Source organism: Dicentrarchus labrax, unplaced genomic scaffold, assembly GCF_905237075.1.
Source record: "Dicentrarchus labrax unplaced genomic scaffold, dlabrax2021, whole genome shotgun sequence".
NCBI classification, from domain to species: Eukaryota; Metazoa; Chordata; class Actinopteri; family Moronidae; genus Dicentrarchus; species Dicentrarchus labrax.
The window spans coordinates 2,040,815-2,061,411 of record NW_026136705.1 but is presented as its reverse complement, the minus strand read 5'-3'; the positions used below and the strand labels follow the sequence as shown (position 1 = coordinate 2,061,411).

Here is a 20,597-nt window from a genome sequence, read left to right as displayed (position 1 = left end):
ACGCATATGCAGGCCGTGGCGGATCCCCAGGTTTTCCTGGAACCCCAGGCCCGAAGGGAGAGAAAGGTAACGCAGGCGTACCAGGCTATGGCTCCGAAGGACTCCCCGGCTCACCTGGGCTCCCCGGACCCCCCGGCTCTCCTGGACCTCAGGGCCCCTCTAGTAGGTTCAGACAGAATCGACTGATGAAAGCTCTTTGAATCTTCGTTCACAGGTGGCAATGATGAGGGTTGAAGTGGCTTATTTGAGATGAAAAGTTCAAATCCATGAAGGTCTAAAGGGTCATTAAAGGCTTCCAATAGTAACGTTTCGAATCTTAACTGTTGTTTATTCAGCTAATTATTTGACTTTGACAAAGCACTTTAAGCTGGATCCTTTGAATGAAAGGAGCTTAAAATAATTAATTTTGTTGCGATTAAAATGATGTAAAAATTAGAACCTTCTTGATGAGGATACAGCATCTTTATCATCTTGACACAGAGCTACGGTTGGCATAAAAGAAGCTGTAAAAACTACTACATCGCTAAAAGTACCGCTAGAAACAAACTTTAAAACATCATGGCTGACTCATTTAACTGTTCTCCAAGGCCTTGCCGTTGGTCCCTGTGTCATCGTTCCTGAGTTGGTGGGTCCCGAAGGCAGGTATCCTAAAGGTGGCCATATTGCTATGATCGCCATGGCAATATTCAGTCTACCAAGCAAAATTCAAAACTACAAACACAACTTTCAGCAGGCAGTGTCTAAGCTGCCGAAATGCTTTTTATTTACGCTATACTCTGCGGAGGGTGCGGTGGTAAGTATAGCTGAGAAGAGCCGAGGCTTCAGACTTGGATAGGAGGGTCTCTCTACTCCAAGCTGCTTTTCTCATCTTTGGCCACATGGTGTCGCCTGGTGTAAACATAAATTCACTGATTTTACATGGACATTTAGCATGGCAAACAACGATTTTTTTTAAATAAAGAAAAATATTACACAAACTAAAAAATTAAAAAAAAAAAAAAAATTGTAATAATGGTAATAATCATCATAATCAAAAAATAAACACTTGTTTTTTTCTCAGTTTGTCAGGAAGATATTTAAAATATTTCAACAAAATCTTTCTTGCAGCTGCACAAATTTACTTAAATCAGTAGTAAGTTGACTACTTTTTTACTGGACCCAAAATAATAAGACGAGTGTATATTGTTAGCAGTTTGTTTCCTTTGTTTTTGTAGGTGCCAAACTGCAACAGCCTATACATGCTGCTTGTGTCAAGTAGCTCTTAAGCCATAATAATGTAAAATCACTGAATTGGTTCATGCTAAGTACAATTCTGTTTTATATTTTAACACAATATAAACAAGTTAATGCTTTCTTAAATAAGCATCTGTCATCTTGCAGCAGCAGCTAAACTCTTTCATATTACATGCTGATAAAAAGAGACTAATCCTGATTTCACACTGTGACACCAAGCTGCACTTGCACTGTGCCGGTTTCCTGTTTATATTATATAAATATTCAGGTGTGACTTGCATAAAAATAAGTTCCTTCAAGACAAGAACTTTACACATATCCATTGTTTTTACATCTTACATCACTCAGTGCAATTCAGCTTAAGTTCAGACTGTGTGAAATCTAAACAACACAGGATTTGTGCCTAATTGACCATTTTAACCTCTAACCGTTTTAACTTTATATATGTGTTTGCTTGCAGGTTCTCCCTCAGGTATCCCCTCTAGTTTTCCTGGACAGCCCGGGTTGCCTGGCGCCAGAGGAGAACCGGGTGGCCCAGGATACAAAGGCTTTAGAGGTACACACATACTGGCTGAATATCCTCTACAAGAAATTATGATTTTCTTACGAATTTCTTATGATCCCCATTAATTAATGCAGAACATCGGCTACTCTTTATGGGGTCCACACAAAACATAAAAAAGAAACATGAAAACAGATAAGACACAGAAAAATATAATGAATGAAACAGTATTTTTCCATCATCATATCATATTCCAAATCATATTAATATCCACATTCTTTTCATATATACTTCATAAGTACTGAATGTACATAGAAAATAACATATTTATATACATATTGTTATACCTCTTCAAAACAGGCTTGTTAGTTTAGTTTTAATGCATTTTTGCATCATTGCAAGCCTTCCCAACATCATGCATGATGTACATAACAACGACGTAACAAGACAAAACTGGCAGGAGAGGCAGACTTTATATGAAGTTTCAGTTAGCTTTGCACAGAAACAGCCAGTAGAAATGTTCCTCAGAGAAATCAAGACGTGAAGTATTTTTTACTTTCATACTTTACGTACATTTCAGAGCCTGTACCTTTTTACTTTTATTTGAGTAAAGAAGTTGAATTTTGGACATTCCTTTCTGCACACAAATAATTTTGGATCCCCTCCTCCCTCGTTCCATTCTTTTATTCATCTTCTATCTTCCTTTCTACTTTCTGCCATCCTTGTTGTCCCGTTTCCTCCATCCTCCAGGTGATCCTGGCGACTGTGCCTGCGCAGGAGGAGGCACCTCAGGGTTGCCTGGTTTACCTGGCGTCCCAGGAAGCAATGGCAACCCTGGCTATCCTGGAAGAAAGGGTGAGCCTGGTGACTCCGGTTCACCCGGTTTTGGTGGCGTTCAGGGACCTCCTGTAAGTAGAATTGTTTTATCACAATTTTAAATAAAGAGTCATTTATGGTGTTATGGTATTTAAAAAGGTTTCTTAAGTAATGCAAGCTTTATAAAAATCTATAATTTCTGTCCTTTTGCAGGGTCGTGCTGGTGACAGGGGTTACTTTGGTCGTAAGGGAGAGAAGGGGGACTCTTACTATCCCACTCTGGGTTTGGGGGTAAAGGGAGAGCTTGGCGCTACTGGTCCCAGAGGACCTACAGGTGAAACTGGGAAACCTGGCAGAGACGGACTGCCTGGCTTCCCCGGAGGACCTGGACCCCCTGTGAGTGCTTACACACACAGTGTCTAAAGGTGCATGTTTTAGCAAGTTCTCAAAAGAAGGTGTACAAAGGATGATTTTTAAACAATTTTTCCTCTCCAGGGTGACGCTGGCTTTGGCACATATGGGGAGAAAGGTTTCCCAGGGTTCCCAGGGCCTAAGGGTCGTCCTGGCGCCCCTGGAGATCCCGGTGTTGGCTACGTCGGAACGCCCGGCTTCCGCGGAGATGCCGGAGACCCCGGTATACCTGGGTTACCAGGCCCACCAGGTTTACCCGGACCAAAAGGTAAGTGATGCTGACGAAGGAACATCGGAAGCAAAAGAAATGTTGGGTGTTAGTGTGTGTGAGTGAGTGTGTGTGTGTGTGTGTGTGTGTATGTATGTATGTGTGTGTGTGTGTTCATGAATGTGACTTTGAGAGACAGAATAAGCGAGAAAGAAAGTGTGGATTCTTCGTCGTATTCTCCCCCTGACAGGGTCAAACCTCCGAGCCACACATCCATCCCATCCGATCACCGTCCATCTTCTGTGTACTGTAGTTACCATAGCAACCTCATCCTAACACCCTAAACCATTAGAGGATGTTTCTAGGGGACAAACAGCTCCTGGTTTATCTGCTTTGCTGAAGCAGTCAAACTCTCCAGGACCTGGTTTTCTCTACCAAAGCAGCTTCCTGCCCTCCATGCCTCAGCTACAGCAGCATACTGTTAACTACATGATTAATGGTCTCCATTAATGTGCTTATACACTTTCTGCAGCCAATAATCTATAATCCATAAACTGCTTTGTTAGTTGACTGATTGACGCACAATGATGAGATTTCAATGCTGATTGCGTAACAGCTACTGTGCTTGTTTAGTCTCAGAGGAAGTGAGAAGTGTGTTTGTTTGTTTGATTGACTTTTAAAAGATAATGCTGGTGTTTTACTTTATATTTGTGCTGCTGGGGGTCAGCTCAGTTGCAAATATTATCTTATTTCCCTCAAAGGAAGTAATCTCATTCTTGTTCAGAATAAAAAAGATAGTATTTTTTTTTAAGTAGAAACACATCTACTTTTGATTATTTAAGAATGTGTAAATACAAAATGGGAACTTTAAACTTCTGTTAAATTATTACAGTATTTACCTGAAATTAGAACAACTCAACACAGTCAGAATTTTAAAGACAAACTGTGGGATAAATTATGGCCACAACAGGCTATTTTAGGTTTAGTTTTAGCAATAAAAGTAAGTTTGGGGACGTGTAATGCCAGGAAAAAACCCCATATATGTTTTTTGGTTATTGATCTCTTTTTTAACTGGAACAAAGGTCAATCTCTGTCTGTAAAGAAAACCCCCTACAATAGAGGAGTCAATTAATCGAAGATGCAAAATGATTGTGGGAAGCTAGACCTAGAATATAGTACATACAGAATATAGTACATTCATAAGTAGAGTAGCTAAATGACACCAGTGGCCTCCTTTTATTCTGCTCTTCTTCTCTGAGACTGAATGACACAAAGTCCTCCTCAGCAGCAGCTGGCCACTCATCTTCAGTATGAATGTGTGCTCTCATACCATGATGCTAATACTGAACAACTGATTTGCACTTAATATGAAGGTTATTGTCACTCACATGAGCTGAGAGAAAAAGAGGAGAGACAAAGCAAGAGTTGCAAAGTTAGCTGCAGTTTTGTCGCCATTTTGTTACATCTGTCACTAGCTCTTAGCCAGTGTCTCGCACTCTCTGTTTCTCTCCTCATTGAGTGGAATAACCTATTTTAAGCACTTTTACATTGAAGCAATTATTTTGTTATGCTTTTGCCTTAACTGAATGAGCCTTGAATTAATTGAATGGAACTGATTGCTGATTTGCTGATATCTGTTTGATGAAAAATTAATTTTATTGCTTTATTGGCGCATGCAAATGACCCTGACTGGCTTTGTATGCTGCCATCTTCTCTCTCTCTCTCTCTCTCTCTCTCTCTCTCTCTCTCTCTCTCTCTCTCTCTCTCTTTCTCCCTTCTCTCTCTCTCTCTCTCTCTCCATCCATCCACCCATCTCTCTGACCTTCCTTGTGCATGTGTATCTGTCCAGGTGAAAACAGCTGTGGAAGGGTTAATGACGCCGGAGAGGGAACGGGTGGGTAAATTACTTTTTTATCCACCAGCCAGAGTAACGAAGCTGGGACAGAATTTGTAGCTTTAGTTTTATAGGCAGCCCAGCCACTGGTGGATTCATAAAATATCCCTCAAGCAAAGCACACCGCTTGCAGAAACAGTAGAACCTAATAGATTTACTCATGTTCACATGTTGGCCAGACAGGAAAATGACATTGGAGACATCATAAAATGGAAATAAACAGTGCTATGCAGAGTTTTACCCAACTTTATTCAGTAATTGTTACATAGTATCTAACCATGTGTTCACACTGCAGGCAACTTGGTTGACAGGTTACTGTATTCTGGTTAAAGGACTCCCACTTGCAGTTTCAGATCATACAAATTTGATTCCAGATCATAAAAAACTTAATTTCATATTTCAAAAACGTCTTTATATCTTTATGATATGCAATTTCTGTCACTAAATAAGCAAGTCAGAAAAATGTCTTATTAGTTATAAATGAAAAAGAGTTAAACACTCAAAAACTCAATTGACAAACAAGCCAAATGTCATCAGATTTGAGTGCGTGGAAGTACCAGACATCGTATTTTGTTAAAACAGAGTCGATGAGAAGAGCAAGACAAAGAAAAAAAACATAAATAAAGAAACTCTTTTGTGAAATAACAAGTATTTCAGTGACTAACTGATCCATTGTTCGCAGTGTGAACACGTGATTAGAAAAGTCACTGTTGATCGAGAAAGAAAGGTTGGTAGGCAGATAATTTCATTGGAAACTTGGGCTAGTAATTCTGGGAAATATAGTCTTTTGCATTCTGAAAACAATAAGCTCACTGTCAATCATTTGTTCATGACGGAGCCGATGGAAGCCTCTCGCTCCCTGCGTCTCAGGGATTCCACTCTGGCAGAGTCAGTCGATGATTGGCGGTCGAGTCTTCCCGGGAGAAACCTTTTTTAAACGTCCAATCATCGGACTGCCGCAGCTGGTCATGCTCTCCTCTTCCTCCAATCAATGCTGCTGAAACTTGGCGCATGTTCTCAAGCCCTGCCTCTGCTAAGTGCTTTTAACCAGTGAGGGTTGGGGAGGGAGGGGGTGGGGGGGTAATTGAAATCATAGAATTGATCCCCGGACACAAAATTTAATTTATAACTTTTCTAATTCTGTTCATCATCCTCTAATTTGTTTTTGAACTGCCCCTTCATTGTGATGAATTTGCTACTAACGCCATTAAACCTCCAACACAATATAATCCTCACAGTTTAACTCAGATTAACCTCAGTGGAAGTCTTTCATTTGAGAGCAGTAATGGCATGAGTGGAGGCGACAGACAATCAATGTTGCAAAAGACAAGAATTTACTGTCTTCAGTGTTAAAAAGAGGAAGTTAAAGGAATATTGTGTATAGTATTCTACTTTTTAGTGTTGTTTTGGTAGCTGTCAATATCCTAGAATAATGGAGCACTGCCTTATATAGCATTCTTTTTTGTCAGTACTTACTGTGATTCAGACCTGGGTCAAATACTATTTTAACACCTATAACAGCATTTAACTTTCTCCATCTCTGTGATTGGCTTTATCCTAACTGGACAATTCAAGTACAAAAAATAGTTTTTATGTTTTTATCTTTGAAAAATGTAACCATATAAGTGTTTGTAATTTTATTTGGACCAGGTCTGGTAGGACCTAGTAAGAGAAGTTTGTAGTTATGTCTTATATGGAAGGAATAAGTAGCTAATGTTTCTATTGTGTGCCCAAGTGTTCACTGTATATGTCATATGTATGTTAAAGTATATGAAGTGTGATTACTAACCTCCATGTGACTGCTACCAGGCCAAGTGCTACCTTGCTCCATACCTGGCGAGGCTGGAGACCCCGGTTACTCTGGTTTTCCTGGAGGACCAGGTACAATTCAACAAGTGTTTTACACTGATTGTAATTTTATATGAACTTCTGAGTATTGTTTCATCTCATTTAAAAAGAATATGTAAGGGTTAAGACTGTGCCTTAAATGTTAGTTTTTTTTCTGCTCTGGAGAACATTGTTTAGTTTTATACATACACATATGTGTCAAAGGTTTTGTAGTTGTTATGTCAATTTCTATTGCTTTGTTTATGTTCTTTTTGGGAATAGGAAGGGCTCCAAGAACAGTCATGTTTTGGTAATATTAAATAACCCAAAGGAACAGATTCATTTCCCTGTGTGCCACTGGAAACACCTTATACCTGTACAATAACCTGGAAAGTTTTGATGTATGATTATTGTTTTCTAGTGATAATATTTGATTTTCTATAGCAGTTTTTTCTTGGTCTGTTCGGGCTACACAGTTCCTCTTCTATTTGTTACAAACAAAACATAAAACACATCAGTTCCTGTTCACCAGAGGATTTATAGACCAACAAATGTAAAAGCTTAACTAGATTCTCTTATAGGTTTAGTAACTTTTGTATGGAAGCACAAATGAGACATTAATATACTTAGTAAAAAAAATAAAGTACTCATTACTACATCAGAGTGTCTGACAAACTCAATTATATCAAAATGAATTATACTAATTGAAGTCATGTCTGTCTGCACCTGTCAGGTCCTAAAGGTCAGCCAGGTTTCCCAGGAGGCCCTGGGCGTCCAGGGTTTGACGGTGCCAAAGGAGAGAGAGGAGACCCCGGTTTTGGAGGCCAGCCTGGCCCACAAGGTAAACCTGCATGGTGGCCCGGTCTATAAATGGTAAATGGTAAATGGACTGTACTTTTATAGCGCCTTCTTAGTCATCCGACCACTCAAAGTGCTTTTACACTACATGGCACATTCACACACTGTAGTACTTCCAGAGTGCAATCAGGGCTAGTACTGTCTGGCAGGGAGCTGTTATTTCCCATACTTACATAAACAGTCATCTGGGCTGTAGATTTATTGAAGATAATCTGATACTTTCAGATTCAGAGACAGTTTTATGAACTCATTGTTACAGTGCTTTCACTTTATCACTGATAGTATTATAAAGTGATTCTGATTTCAATCTCCCTTCTTAATCACCTCTGCTGTTTCCTCCATGCAGGTTTCCCTGGACCCAGAGGGGACCCTGGAGTTCCGGGTTCTCCAGGACAGAGTTTTGACGGAGCCAAGGGGAAGGATGGTGTTCCAGGGCGTCCTGGAGGCAAGGGCGAGCCCGGAGAGGTACTGGGAGCCACACCTGGACGTCCAGGACGGGATGGTTTACCAGGAATCCCTGGAGACAAGGGTCAGCCCGGGACACCAGGAGGACCTGGATCACCTGGTGGGTCTGAGACAGAGAGACTCCAATTGTTACCTTCTTTAATCAGGTGTTTCTATTGTTTATTCCAACCCATTTATCAATGTGGGTTGGCTAAATAACAGAAACAACTGTGTGTGTAACGTAATACAGTTCAACAGCACCACGTTATTATCACTCATGAAGTTGTGATTTATTGCAGGACTGTATTAGACTTCATTCTTTTTAGCTAGGTCTACCTAAACTGGCAACAAGTAGTTGTATTAGAAGTAGTATTAGAAGTTTTAGTGGCATCAGTAGTGGAAGCAGCTGCTGTAAAATGTGTGACCGATTCTTTCTTCTTCTGTCAGGTGGTGACGGCCGTTACGGTGTTCCTGGACTGAAGGGAGAGCGTGGAGTCGACGGCAATAATGGTATTCCCGGTCCTCCCGGACCTCCCGGCGATCCGACTGGTGGCATCCCCGGTCGTCCTGGAAATCCTGGCAACCGGGGGCTGAGCGGATCACCAGGTGAGGGAAAAGCGTGTTTCGCCGCATGGCTAACCAGACTTCTGTTTAATTTTGTAGAAATTGATGTTCTGTATTTGAGAAATCATGGATATGTCTAGTTATTTGTAGCTTGATTTATAGTAAAAGAAGGAAAAACTATTATTGGCTGTTGTCTTTCACTACTCATTCCTTCACTTTTACCAGTGTTGGCTCATTCCTCCCTTCTTTTCACTGTATTTCTTCCACAATTCTCCATTTACGAATCAGACACCAGAGTTGCCTGTTTTGTTCTTGTTGTTTATTTAAACTCTGCATCACCCAAAAGAATGTCTCCATCTCCTGTTTTGTGCGTCTCTTTGTCCTCTGTTCCTTCCTCCTTTCCTCCCTCCTTCCTACATACCACCACCATTATCTCCATCCATCCTCTCATCCCTCCATCCTTTTCTTGGTGTTGGGTCATTCGCTATAGGCTGCCAAGGTGAGACACTCTCTCCCCCATCCATCCATCTATCCATCCACCCATCCATCCACCCACCCTTTGCTTCCATCCCTCAATCCTCCTGCTATTCGTGCATTAGACCAAACGCTTGAACTGCAATGTTCCTCAAAGTGTCTGCCTGCTCTCCTTTTCTCATCTGTACAGCCACAACATGTCCATCTCCATCCACAATTTGATTCATTTTGCAGCCAGTCAGTGTTAGGGCCTGTTTTTCTGAACAAATGGAGGAAAATTATCATTGTTTTTCATGAAAATACAGTAAAAATCAGTCAGTTATTCTTTTCTGGAATCGAGTGAACGATCAACTTATTATGTGGAAGCTAGCAAGGCTCACATTTCAGGAATATACACTTTGTTTTTCATATTGTAGTTCAGCTCATTGCAGTATGCTTTGAAAATAACTTGATTAAGATAATGAATCTGTCTCTTTGTTATTTGTTAATCAGAGTGACAGTTAATATGCAGTTGCGAGCAGGTAGTTCTTGATGGTTCCCTGATGTCCTTTGATTGCATCACGCCACCTTCCTCAGCATGTGGAGCTGCCAAGTTGTTATGGAAATGTAGATTCAAATTTAAATGTTTTTCCAAGCACTTTAAGGACATCTCATCCATGCTGGCATAAGGCTGAGATAGAAAGTTTGTTCTTGAGCTTGTTTCTAGGTGGTTAGTTGTTGCACTTGTGGAAACATTCTGAGATTCTGTGTTTGGTCACCAAATCACTGAAGTCACATGAACTTTCCTGGTGTTCGTATTTGATTGTTCTTTATCTTACAGGTTTAATATGCAACAACGTATTATTTGACCTAATGGCCTTTGGCAACTGACTCTTAAACCTTGGAAAGAATTCAAAAACTTATGCAACAATATTCTAATTTCTTAAAGAAAAAATAACGTTGCTTCCTCTCCTCCAGTAAATGAGGCAGAATATGTGATCGTTGTTGTGTTACTCCAATTGCAATACAAGCTCAGTCATATCTGTTGTGTTAAAGATATATATTCATGCGTTTAAATGACTTGTGAAGCAAGTGATTATAACATTAGTGCATCACATTGACTGATAGATTAAACCAAATTAAATCCCTTAATGATGGTTTAGGATGGACATTTTGGCTGTGAGAGATTGAGAAACAGAAAGTTCTCTCAGTAAATGTGACTGCTGATGTTTGGTTTTGTTTTTGCAGCTGGTACTAACCCCCCGTAGTCCAATTACATCTTGACGTGTAATCTGTATTAGATGTGTTGCAATAAGGCTTGTGTGACAGCTCAAGTTTTTGGCGCAAATGCTGTTTAACAATGTCGCTGAATCAATGACCGTAGAGGCATTTTCTTCGCTCTTAAAAAGGTATTTTCAACTCATCCCAGCGTTAGACAAATAGCTGCATGGATGGGTTGAAAATGGGTTCTCTTTTTAAGAATGTGAACAGTAGTATGCTATCCTGTAGGACAAACAAACACTAGGCGGTTGTACCTCGCTAATTCAGTCTGGAATTGCACTTGAGTTTCTTATATCTTTTAATTAAATGGTGAAGATTTGATCTAGAAAAACGTTTGAACATTTGAAATCCCCGCATATTAGGATGAAATTTGCCACATTGTGCTTGTATCTGTTCCCCAAGTGCAATTGCAGCCTAAACAAGACAATGAAACAATGTAATGGAACACGTGTGTTTACATTGTTGTTGTGTGTATGTGTGTGTCGATGTGAATAGAAATAATTCATAAATTGATTTTGTTGTGTCGGAGGTAAGTTAATTTTTCTTCATTTTATATCTTGTGCGTCTGAATAAGTGAAATTTATATTTACGTTATTTTATATTTTTCTATTAATACAGTTTTTTAGATAGAAATATTTAGATTCTTGCCCATATTTCGTTGTTAAGTGTAGCTTATGACCAGTGTCTGACTAAGTCTTGTCTTGTTTTCGTTGTCAATCATCCGTCCCCCACCAGGTTTCCCTGGTCGCAAGGGAGAACGAGGAGACCCAGGTTTCCCAGGCCCTGCTGGAATGAAGGGAACCCCAGGACTGCCCGGCACCTCTGGAACACCCGGGCCAAGAGGACCCCCTGGACCTCCAGGACCAGGAACAGTAGACGGAATCCCAGGAATACCAGGAAGGAAGGGTAGGCTGAAGCTACTTGTGATCATCATTCTTACTTCTAACATCTCCTTGCAGAGAAAATAATGTTCTGATTATCTGTGTCTTTCCACAGGCGACAGGGGTTTCCCAGGACTTATGGGTTTCCCTGGACTGCCAGGTCGCCCTGGAACCCCAGGGTTTCCTGGAGGGAAAGGACTGGCTGGTGGACCCGGAAGAGACGGACGCTCCGGTGGTCCCGGATACCCCGGACAGAAAGGTAGAGCATCATAGATCAAGGACAAGGCCAGGAGACGGTCGAGTAGACTCATCTGAAGTCTGTGAGTTACATTATCACCCACTTGGTTTTACTTTTGTAGGTGACAGAGGATACCCCGGTCTCCCCGGCTTGCCCGCTCCTCCTTTTCGATCAGAGTTGGTAGAGAAAGGAGAACCCGGAACCTACGGAGGCAGCGGCCTTCCTGGATTCCCCGGACCCAGAGGTAACGCTACTTCCTGTTTTACTATTAATAGCTGAAAACTAGACTGTGTATGTAAAACATGATATTGTGTTCAAGGCAGCCCAACAAAAAGTTACTCATTACTCATAATTCAATCCTTCAGAGTATCACAGGATAGACTTAGGTATATAATTTAAATATAGTGTCTTTATTATGAGCTTCTGGTATTTACACTAATAAAAGCACATAAGTATTAGCTTAGTTTATTTATCATGTACTAGATTCTTACTGATGCATCAATATACAAGCAGTATTAAATACAGTCATTGGAAAGTTTAATCTATAACAGTGTGTCATCATTTTTACTGACAAAATTTTACTTATACTAGAGTACCTAGTACTACCTTCAATTTGAACTCTTAGTTACAAATCTGTCATTTTCTGATGAGCTAATTCTGATTTTTACACTGTGCCTGGTCTTAGGTGACAAAGGTCTGCCAGGTCTGCCTGGTCGTCAGGGTCTGCCTGGACTTCCTGGTTATGCTGAGCAGAGCAAAGGACAGCCGGGACAGCCTGGGTTTCCTGGGAGACCGGGATCTCCAGGCTTCCCCGGACCGAAGGGAGAAGCTGGAATCGTGGGTTTCCCCGGCACCTCTGGACCAAGGGTAAGAAAACATACAGACACACACACACACACACACACACACACACACACACACACACACACACACAGAGACAAACGTAAACATGCTGCAAGTTCAGCCAGTGAGATTCAAGTTCTGATGTCTTTCAGGGTGACGACGGCGCACCTGGTTTCCCTGGCAACCCTGGAGAATTTGGTCGGCCTGGCAGCAAAGGTGAGTGTTAACATCGGGCCACACACACCAAGAAACTTACTTCTGTCAAATCTATCTAACCTCACATCTGTTTATGAATAATTTAATACATTAATCAGCTGCTGACTCACATGTTTTGTTTCTCAGGTCAACCCGGGGATACATTCGGTTATCCTGGAGGTCCAGGAGCTAAAGGCCAGCCAGGAGATCCAGGCTTCCCAGGTAAGACTGGTTTTTGGTAAAAGCAACCGCCTCTTACCCAAAAATAAGTGTACCTCTTGAGTGACCATCAGCAACTCCTTTAAACAGCATATTTAAAACCTAAAATCCACCATTTGTGTATTCACATTTTTTCTACAAAACATGCAAAGTCTTATTGTAAGTATTTATGGTATTCACACAGCTCCCAAACTGTGTCTGGATGTTACGCCTTCCTGTTTCTTTCTTACAATGGATCCTTTTAATACATTTAAATGCATACACTGTTCTACCAGACTACAGTTTCAGTTTTACAAGCAATTAAGCATTCCTTCAGTGCTTCCAAAGAAATTTGATGTGCCTTAAACACAGGAAACACTTGGTATTCTGTAAAAATATAGTTCTCAGTCTTACCTTATTTTCAAATGCAGAGGTGACATACAAAAACCTAATTTCTGTTTCTTTGAAATAAACTGGAGCACTATTGGATTAATTTTCTATTATCACACTTTGTCAAAGGGGTGATTTCCAAACTCTTTAGATTTTTCCACCTTTTTAAAACATTAACACATCCTGAAAGGATCTTACCTACCAGACTGATCTCTTGCTCCTCAGGTGGCCGTGGAAATGACGGCTCCCCCGGTGACAACGGCTTCCCAGGAGGTCCAGGTTTCCCTGGAGCGAAGGGAGCTCCTGGTGAAGGAGGACGGCCTGGAATAATGGGTGAGAGAGACCACTACTGTGACAAAAAAAAAACTCTCATGACCAGTTTCCATATTTCCTTCAAGACACCAGAGAGAGTCACCATCAGATAGTAACATGTTTGCCTTGTCTCCCCTCAGGCTCCCCTGGTTTCCCCGGGCCGAAGGGCCAGTCTGGCTACCCAGGAAGAAGAGGACTAGATGGTTCTCCTGGTCTGCCTGCAAGTCCTGGAGGTCCTGGAGCCAAAGGTGAGAGGCACATTAGTTCACTTCCTGTTTCCAAATGATCCGAGGTAACAGCAGGGTTGTAACTCCGTTGTGTTTTTGCAGGTTTGTCCGGATCCCCTGGTTTGGATGGACTTAATGGCCTCCCTGGACCTAAAGGTCTCCCTGGAACCCCAGGTAAGGACTTCATTACACACACCAGTCTTTCTATGGTGACACGCTCAACCTTATCTGACCACAATATCTTTAAAACAGTATGGCACACACTGTCTGCACGGTCCCCAGGAAGCATGAAACAGCCCATGAGACAAAGCACAACCCACATAGACATAGAAAATGACTGTTTTCATGAACCCTACCATAAGAAACAGCAGTGACAGCACTTTTCTAACTATTTTTCAGATGTTGAAGATGAACTGTTGACCATTTTGTTGTATTTGTATCCAGGTGTGAGTGCAGGAGGTCGTCCAGGTTCCCCTGGTATTCCAGGGTTGAAGGGAGAGAGAGGCGTCTCCTACCCAGGAGGTCCAGGTTACCCCGGACCAAAGGGAGAGAGAGGAGACTCAGGTGAGAAAGGCTTCAAGGGAATTAGAAATGCTGATTGAATGGAGATGAAAGGTTATGTATCAAAATAATCACTGCTGGTTTGTTTTTGTGTCAGGTGCTCCTGGACTCACAGGGTTCCCTGGGCGGCCCGGACCTCCTGGTGAGACTTTGGGATCAGATATTCCCGGACCTACTGGAGACCCTGGCCTCCCTGGACTGGATGGAGAGTATGGTAAATATATTTCCTCAATCCAGTTTCCTGTTTCTTTTTATATTGCCTTCCTTTCACTTTCCTTTCTTCAAACCAAATTTCTTTAATTTCCTTTCCTATGTTCTTTCCTTCCTACTCCTTTCTTTTCCTCTTCTGTCCTTCTTCTAAACCTCCACTCTCCTCCAGGTTTTCAAGGTCCTCCAGGTCCTCCCGGGCCGCCTGGTCCAGGCACAGACCAGGGAGACAGAGGCGACCCAGGGCTCCCGGGCTTCCCTGGCTCCCCCGGCGGGAAAGGAGAACCAGGACGTCCCGGAGGGTCTGGACTCCCTGGCAGCCCCGGTTTCAAAGGTGAAGTGGCTCTCAATAGATGCTTCTAACAAAAATATGACATAAGCCAAAAATCCCAAACATTTCTTTGTGTTTCTAAAGAGAGAGAAAAAAATAAAACTATTTTTGCTTTTCAGGAGAACGAGGTGATACTGGCTACAGTGGAGGTCCTGGTCTCAAGGGTTTCGCCGGTGAGCCTGGCTACTATGGAAACAAAGGACCAAAGGGATTACAAGGTAAGGAGGACTTCAGTTTCCATAGGCAGAATTTCATAAGCGCATTGTGATGGTTCAGGAAATTAAAGCAGTTTACTCTTTTACCATGATCCCCTCGTTTTTTACGCTCACACATTCACCATTTATTTTCCCTCCACTCTGTTTCTCCATCCTTTCCTCTCCAGGGCCTCGTGGTGCTAAAGGTCTTCCTGGAATCACAATGAATTTGCCACCGCCAGACTTCACACGTCAATTTGGAGATGCAGGTTTTCCCGGTGAAAACGGAGGCTCCGGTCTCCCTGGAGAACCCGGTCAGTTTGGACTGCCCGGACGTCCAGGTGAGTGGTTAAGAATAATAAATATGTTATTTACCCTTGCATCTAGGAAACAGCATACATTTGAGATATCATTTTTACTATTTTGGGAAATACGCTCATTTGCTCTCTTTCCAAGAGTTCGATGAGAAACTCCACTCTGTCTGAGGCTAGGGCCAGGCAGCCTCTAGGCCAGAGGTTGAAAAGAAGGAGAAAAGGCTTGCCTGGCTACTGTGCAAAGGTTAAAAAAAAAGAACTTGAACTTCCTGAAGCTCAAGAAATCTGATTTTGTTATCCTAGTGGTATTGATCTTCTTGTCTAACTCTCCAAAAATATCTTTTTAACCAGTAAACAGTATTTATTTTTTTACAGTGTGATGACTGTATATAAAACAGTATATGTACTTCTGTATGGATATATATAAAGTCTTAATCTGGTGTATTTTACTGTGCAGAGAGGCAGAAACATAGTAAAGAGGAAATATAAAAAATGAAAATACTCTCCTGCTGCAGGTCCTAAGGGTCGTCCCGGTCCCGTGGGCAAACTTGGCAGGACCGGATCATCTGGTCTCCCTGGAACTACCGGTGACCCCGGACCCCCTGGTTTCCCTGGACCCACTGGAGAACAAGGTCAGTAATCTGTCCCTGCTTTTCTCGCTAATATTTTTTAATTTCTCAGAAACAAACATAGCCTAACCCAAAAAACGCTCTTGCCCATAAATCTGGCCACGTCAATACCTGGATTATTACTATGTTCATACAATACACTATCGATCCCGCTAACAGCAACTTTTCAGACTTTCTCTCCATTCTAACATCTGTCTGAATTTATCCTCGTTCCCTCCCCCTCAGGTCTCCCTGGCTCAGCCGGTCGTCCCGGCGCTCCCGGCAGCGTCGGCCGCAGTTACAGCATCGGCTACACTCTGGTGAAGCACAGCCAGGACTCCCAGGTTCCCATGTGTCCTCAGGGCATGGCCAAGCTTTGGGAGGGATACAGTCTGCTGTACGTGGAGGGACAGGAGAAGGCACACAACCAGGACCTCGGTATGGAAACGCTTTAATAACATGTTGTTACAGTGTTATCAAGTGATCTTCAGCCTTTATATTATAAGGGAAGCTGCTAAACATGGTTGGGTAACATTACTTTTAAAAGTAACTTGTTACAACTATTATTTACATTACTCGATTACCATACCATATATCGATTACCGTCCTCTCTTCTGTTGTTCTCTTCAGGTCAACCAGGGTCGTGTCTCCCTAGATTCAGCACCATCCCCTTCCTCTACTGCTCCCCCAGCGAGATCTGCTACTACGCCAGCCGCAACGACAAATCCTACTGGCTCTCCACAACTGCGTCCATACCCATGATGCCCGTGGCCGACCAGCAGATACAGCCTTACATCAGCAGGTACTGCACGCTCTGTTGGCTCAGTGAAGTGCGAAGGTGTGGAGTTTGCACGTGAATATATATTTAACTTAGCCCTTTCCTTGCAGGTGTTCTGTGTGTGAGGCTCCGTCTCAGGCAGTGGCGGTCCACAGTCAGGATTTGTCCATCCCCATGTGTCCCCCCGGCTGGAGGAGTCTCTGGATAGGATACTCCTTCCTCATGGTAAACTATTGACTATAAATAACAAGTTTCTCATAATAAGGCCTGCAAAAGAAACCAAAATGTGTGTGTTCTCACATTTGGCATTGCAACAAATACCAATATATGCAGAATGGTGTAACTGGGAGGCTTTAAACAGCTATGTTAATGAAAGTGTTGCTATTCATGACATATGAAGGTGTAAAACGTGTATTTTTTAGATTTCTGCAATTTGAAATAATAAAAATAAATAAACCATTCAACACATTGCTGCCATTAAGTTGAATGAAAGCTACGCCGGGGTTTTATACGGAAGTTATTGTAAACTAACACTGTGATTGGTTCTTTAAAGAATAAAGAATGAAATCTCTCCCTTGCAGCACACAGCAGCCGGCGCCGAGGGAGGCGGTCAATCCCTGGTGTCTCCCGGCTCCTGCCTGGAGGATTTCCGCGCGACGCCGTTCATCGAGTGCAATGGGGCCAAGGGCACCTGCCACTATTTCGCCAACAAGTACAGCTTCTGGCTGACAACCGTGGATCCCAACCAGCAGTTTCTCTACGCGCCAGGACAGGAGACCCTGAAGGGAGGCCAGGAGCGCTCCAGAGTCAGCCGCTGCCAAGTCTGCAGCAAGATCTTGTAGTAGGAGGAGGTGAATGGAGGGAGGTGATATATTAACACCTCAAAGGAAAATAAAAAAGGAGGTGTTGAGGATGGAGGATGATTTACAAAGAAATCTATAAAAACAAGAACATGTGACTGACTGAAAATGAGCCCCTCTTCTGCTTCTCTGGTGGTTTCAGAATCGAGTCGAACAACATCACCTGCCCCGTTTTTAGAGTTTTTGATCTGCTTTAGAAATGAATGGCTTGTTTAAAAATTTGGAGGGAGGAAATGGAAAGAGAAGGGCTCCAGTGGGATTGCTCTTCTCTAGATTATCACTGACAATGGTGCTATTGTTTATGTTCTTTGTGTTTATTTTGTGTCTGTTTTTCTCGTTACGGTTTTGGCGAGAACCATTCTCGGCTACCTCGGAGAGTGCCACCCCCTTTGGATAGCACTGCACCGCTTACACACACACCAGGGTCTGCTTCAGATGAGTCAGTTCAGACAGTAAAGTCAAACTCTGCTTTTTAAGAAAAAAAAAAACTTGGCTGAATCTAAGGTGTTAGCATTATTTTCTGGACTGATCAAACTGAAGTAGATGATTTTGGTTCAGACACACTTAGAGTGAAAAGGCCACAACCACTTTCACTGCGGTTATGTCACAAATTATTTTAAGAATGTCACCCTCTGAAAACATACAGGTGGTTTTGCATTTTTAGTTATCATTTCATTACTATGCTCAGATTTGAGACCTACTTGAGGTGAAGTGAAGCATCATAGTGAACAATTAGTGCGCTATTTTGTCTTTTGAAAGATGCCTTATTGTTGTTGTTTATGTCCGTCTTCGTGCACGTAAGGAAAAGTGTCCAAAAGTATCCGAGATGTGAAAATCACCTGCTGAAGTGCAACTTTTTCAAGCCAATTTACAGTATTTACTCCATTTTTTTTTAAGAGAAAAGCTGCAAAATGTATAAACACTGAGGGAGGAAAGAGAAAGAAAGAAAAGTAAGCAGCAAAACACACTACCTGCTCAGTCAGTACTTTATATTTTAAAAGACCAACAGCAATTTTTCTATATATGTCAATGTTTGCTCATTATTCGACTTTCATTTCAACGTAGAAAATAACATTGTCAGGTGTCGACTGTCATATTACAGATATTGCAGCTTCAAAGTAAGAGTTCCCGGAGCAGTTGCTGCTTTTAATGAAAACATACACAACAAAAAAAGGCAACTAAAAGTTTGTTTTAATGGATTTTTATTGATTAAAGCAGGTTATAGTTCTCTTACAAGTTGATAGATTATCTTAAACCAATGATGGCCTTGAATTTAGGACATTTATCTAAAGCATGTAAAGTATGATGAGCAAGGAAGTTCATTCTTGACCCAGGAAATATTACTTTGACAAAATAAGAGCTTTTATTATGGTTGTATGGGTAAAGTCCATCTGCTAGTTGAGTTAATAATATTTTGTCAAACTTAAGGAAACAAAGAAAGAAGAAAAAACATGCAAAATTACCATCGCAGTGCATTAACTTTACTATGCTTTTGTCATGTTACACATACCTGTTGTCTCTGTATTTATCACGTTCATATATAACTCTATGGTGCTACAATACCCTGACAGTTGAACTGAAAGGCAACGTTTAAAATAAGTTCTCATTAATCTGCATGCATTAAACCGGCTAACCAGCACTTTTCCTCTAAAAACAGAACCTCCGCAACAGCTGACTGTCGTAATGAATGACTTGAATGAGGCCACCCATTCATATATATATTGCACTGATGTGAACTCATATACAATAAACAAGTCAAATCAGCAGGCATATATTTTACTCTACATCTCCATCTTCACAGGCTTTCATCTTTATGTTGTGACCAAAGTAGTGTTTTTTTTATTAAAATCCCAGTAAACCCTTCATTCACACTACATTTAAAACAGAAAACCAAACACACACTCTCTGATAGATTGTTAATTATTGCTGTACATAGTGCTTCCTGTATTTCCCAGCAAAGTATGTTAGAGCAAAAGTCTATAAAGCTGTTTCACTCTTCATTTTATTTTCTTCTCTTTTTTTCCAGTCTATGTGTCTTTTCTCTGTCCTTGGATATGAAAGAGGGGGAAGTTTTCTGCCTGTGAATGTAGATTTTGCAGCCATATTTATGAATACTGAGTTGCAGTAGCGCGCAAAGACATCTAAGATCAGACTTTATCGTTTTTTACATTGGCTTTGGTTTGCAGTGTAAATTAAAAGTGTGGATTAAGTGAAACATTCTCCTCTTTGACATTATCTTTGGACAGTGAAAGCTACTGGGTGACTTGTAACCACTATGACCACTGTGTCGAGCACATAGCTCTGTCTCTCTGCTGGTAGCCATGATTTTATTACTTTGTCACATTTTACTTTTATTTTATTTTATTTTCTCTCTCTTTTTTTTTTGTCAGCCTTTTGTTGTTTTGTAATCTAGATTGTAATTATTTTACGTAAGTCATGATACTATCCCCTGGTTTTATTTACTGAGATGGGAGGGAATGGGAAGATAATGATGTGTACATTAAATATTATGGAATAAAAAAATGCCTTTAGGATTGTGTTTTTATATGGAAAATATATTCACCACTGATGATTTAACAGGCGTAACTGTTTTTATTGTCTGTTTGGTCTTTACCCACGTTCCAAACCAAGAATGAACTGTAAGTGCCTGGAGTGACGGAAAAGAAATGCAGTTTTTCCTCAAAGAGGATCCATAACAAGAATTGGAAATAACATGTCTGTTACTGTAATGTGTATTTCTGTGCTCACACACTTTGAAATAAAGTCTCTAAACTAACTGAGAATTTCTAATGCAGAATTATTGCCCGTTAAACAACGAGAGAAAGGCCAGTTGTTGCTGTTTTTACATGTAAACTCCTCTGAGAATATTACATGTGTTTTGTTTTGCTTTATTCGGTGTGAAGATATTGTTTGAGATCAGATTGCTGTGTGCTTGGCAAATTAAAAACATCAACACCTTGTAACTTGAC

The 20,597-nt window shown here is 41.3% G+C and overlaps 1 protein-coding gene across 3 annotated transcripts in view; it reads left to right on the top strand.

The window, feature by feature from the left end:
• col4a6 (collagen, type IV, alpha 6) overlaps positions 1–20,404 on the top strand; it is a 119,132-nt gene extending 98,728 nt beyond the window's left edge. The window contains exons 20-49 of one of the 3 annotated variants that reach the window (XM_051400415.1): positions 13–162; positions 588–638; positions 1,694–1,789; positions 2,486–2,643; positions 2,765–2,947; positions 3,047–3,230; positions 5,020–5,064; positions 6,874–6,945; positions 7,625–7,732; positions 8,096–8,314; positions 8,641–8,799; positions 11,227–11,397; positions 11,488–11,631; positions 11,732–11,854; positions 12,296–12,477; positions 12,606–12,669; positions 12,796–12,870; positions 13,462–13,569; positions 13,689–13,796; positions 13,878–13,949; positions 14,220–14,339; positions 14,434–14,550; positions 14,716–14,877; positions 14,994–15,092; positions 15,257–15,409; positions 15,898–16,014; positions 16,237–16,428; positions 16,621–16,792; positions 16,879–16,993; positions 17,350–20,404. In XM_051400415.1, coding sequence (XP_051256375.1) covers positions 13–162; positions 588–638; positions 1,694–1,789; positions 2,486–2,643; positions 2,765–2,947; positions 3,047–3,230; positions 5,020–5,064; positions 6,874–6,945; positions 7,625–7,732; positions 8,096–8,314; positions 8,641–8,799; positions 11,227–11,397; positions 11,488–11,631; positions 11,732–11,854; positions 12,296–12,477; positions 12,606–12,669; positions 12,796–12,870; positions 13,462–13,569; positions 13,689–13,796; positions 13,878–13,949; positions 14,220–14,339; positions 14,434–14,550; positions 14,716–14,877; positions 14,994–15,092; positions 15,257–15,409; positions 15,898–16,014; positions 16,237–16,428; positions 16,621–16,792; positions 16,879–16,993; positions 17,350–17,610 — 3,980 coding nt within the window. In that variant the 3' untranslated portion in view covers positions 17,611–20,404. The remainder of the gene's footprint in view (positions 1–12; positions 163–587; positions 639–1,693; positions 1,790–2,485; positions 2,644–2,764; positions 2,948–3,046; positions 3,231–5,019; positions 5,065–6,873; positions 6,946–7,624; positions 7,733–8,095; positions 8,315–8,640; positions 8,800–11,226; positions 11,398–11,487; positions 11,632–11,731; positions 11,855–12,295; positions 12,478–12,605; positions 12,670–12,795; positions 12,871–13,461; positions 13,570–13,688; positions 13,797–13,877; positions 13,950–14,219; positions 14,340–14,433; positions 14,551–14,715; positions 14,878–14,993; positions 15,093–15,256; positions 15,410–15,897; positions 16,015–16,236; positions 16,429–16,620; positions 16,793–16,878; positions 16,994–17,349) is intronic. The other 2 variants (XM_051400417.1, XM_051400416.1) reach the window with 2 other exon arrangements.
• Positions 20,405–20,597: the final 193 nt, after the last annotated feature.